The sequence below is a fragment of the Hyposmocoma kahamanoa genome, unplaced genomic scaffold (genome assembly GCF_003589595.1).
Source record: "Hyposmocoma kahamanoa isolate Upper Pololo Valley unplaced genomic scaffold, ASM358959v1 100223, whole genome shotgun sequence".
Classification (NCBI taxonomy): Eukaryota; Metazoa; Arthropoda; class Insecta; order Lepidoptera; family Cosmopterigidae; genus Hyposmocoma; species Hyposmocoma kahamanoa.
Genome location: NW_020653276.1, coordinates 8,636 through 10,416, shown reverse-complemented (window position 1 = coordinate 10,416; position 1,781 = coordinate 8,636). Strand labels below are relative to the sequence as shown.

Here is a 1,781-nt window from a genome sequence, read left to right as displayed (position 1 = left end):
ACTTCGAAGACTGCTACTGGAACCAATAAACGAGTGGAGCTAGGTGTGCCGAATTGACCTTACCTCATTACTTGATGTAATGATCCGAAGGTGCACTTTGACGACTGTTACTGTAACTAGTAAAAGAGTAGCACCAGCTATTAAATGTAGTTTATACCTCTTATACCTCTATTGTTGTTTTAGATGCCAAGGCTTAAGACGTTTGGGAAAAGCTCCCGTAAGAAACTTCGTGCCAATAGACGTAATGCAGAAAAAGGAATACGGTTAGTGCTTATATGATTATTAAAAATATATGTATAATTATGAACATTCACTATCATATGATCCTTTTTCACAGGCAAAAGAATGAAAGCAGTTGTGATACGAGTATCGCGACTGACACACCCGAAGTATATCCGGAAAGAGATGAGCAAGCGAGTTGTAGTACTTTTGATGACAATAATTTGGAAATACCTCACGTAAGTTATAATGCATTTTAAATAATTACTGTTATGGTTTGTTTATTCAATAACTATTTTTGCACTGAAAATAACAAGTTATTTTTTTCTGTATTGTTTTTAGAACACGAACAATGAGGAAACAGAACCGTTCCAGGTATCAGGAAGAAGAGTCGTACAAATAGATTATTTTTTTAAACAGCTTCATGAAATCGGAAGCCATAGTTCCATGTTTAATTGTAATTTAGGTACTGTGCAACTTTTAAATGAAAGAAAAACTGGACTTCACTCAACTTTTTATATGAAGTGTCAAATGTGTGGCACAAATTTTGTATTAAAATCTTCAAAAGACTCAATAAATAAAATGGATGTAAATGAGGAAGTCGTAGCCAGTATTATGGCTATTGGCGCCGGAGTTACACAGCTAAACACGGTTCTTAGTCATATTGATATACCACCTATGTCGGTACGATTGTATCAATCCAAGCATGATATAATTTGTGGATGGTGGAGCAAAACCGCAGAGCACTGTATGGCAGAGGCTGGTAAGGAAGAGAAGAATCATGCCATGTCTATTGGAAGCATGAATGAGAAAGGAATACCAATGATACCTGTATCGGGTGACGCATGTTGGTCCAAACGTTCGTATGGAACGAATTACAATGCATCTTCTGGAGTTGGTGCTATTATAGGATTATTTTCTAAAAAAGTTCTTTACTACGGAGTTAAAAATAAGACGTGTAGCATCTGTTTACGAGCACACTCCAAAGGGGTACAACCAGCAAAATACAGATGTTTCAAAAATTTTCAGGGACCTTCTACTGCTATGGAATCAGTTATTATAACAGAGGGTTTCAAAAAATCTATAGAAAGTCATGGACTGATTTATAATCAGTATGTCGCAGACGGTGATTCTAGCACATATGCCAGTATCAGAAATGCCAGGCCTTATGAGAGTGTGACTGTGGGTAAAGTCGAGTGCAAAAATCATTTGCTCAGAAATTACTGCAAAGGGCTTTTGTCAATATCAAGTAACACCACATATCCCATTAGAGCCCGAAAAATATTAAAAGATAATTATTTGCGAATACGGTGGGGAATAGATAGTAGCGTCAAATATTGGGTCAAGCAAAACATTCCCTTTTCTGATAAAATGGAAAATATAAAAAATGACATAACGAATGGTCCTTATCACATTTTTGGAGATCATTCAAAATGTGCATCTTATTTCTGTAACGATGAAATCAAGAAACGCTCTGAAAATTTGGTGCCTGAACTGAAAGTAAATGGAGTGTTCCAAAAAGTTGAAGATTTGGCTCATCGTTTATCGTTTCACGCCTATAG

General features: G+C 36.2%; 1 protein-coding gene across 1 annotated transcript in view; it reads left to right on the top strand.

Annotated features, from left to right (window-relative positions):
• LOC113229755 (piggyBac transposable element-derived protein 4-like) overlaps positions 1-1,399 on the top strand; it is a 3,336-nt gene extending 1,937 nt beyond the window's left edge. Inside the window, exons 2-4 of the mRNA XM_026463439.1 lie at positions 184-263; positions 338-458; positions 1,343-1,399. Of these exons, the coding sequence (XP_026319224.1) occupies positions 184-263; positions 338-458; positions 1,343-1,399 (258 nt within the window). The remainder of the gene's footprint in view (positions 1-183; positions 264-337; positions 459-1,342) is intronic.
• The last annotated feature ends 382 nt before the right edge of the window (positions 1,400-1,781 follow it).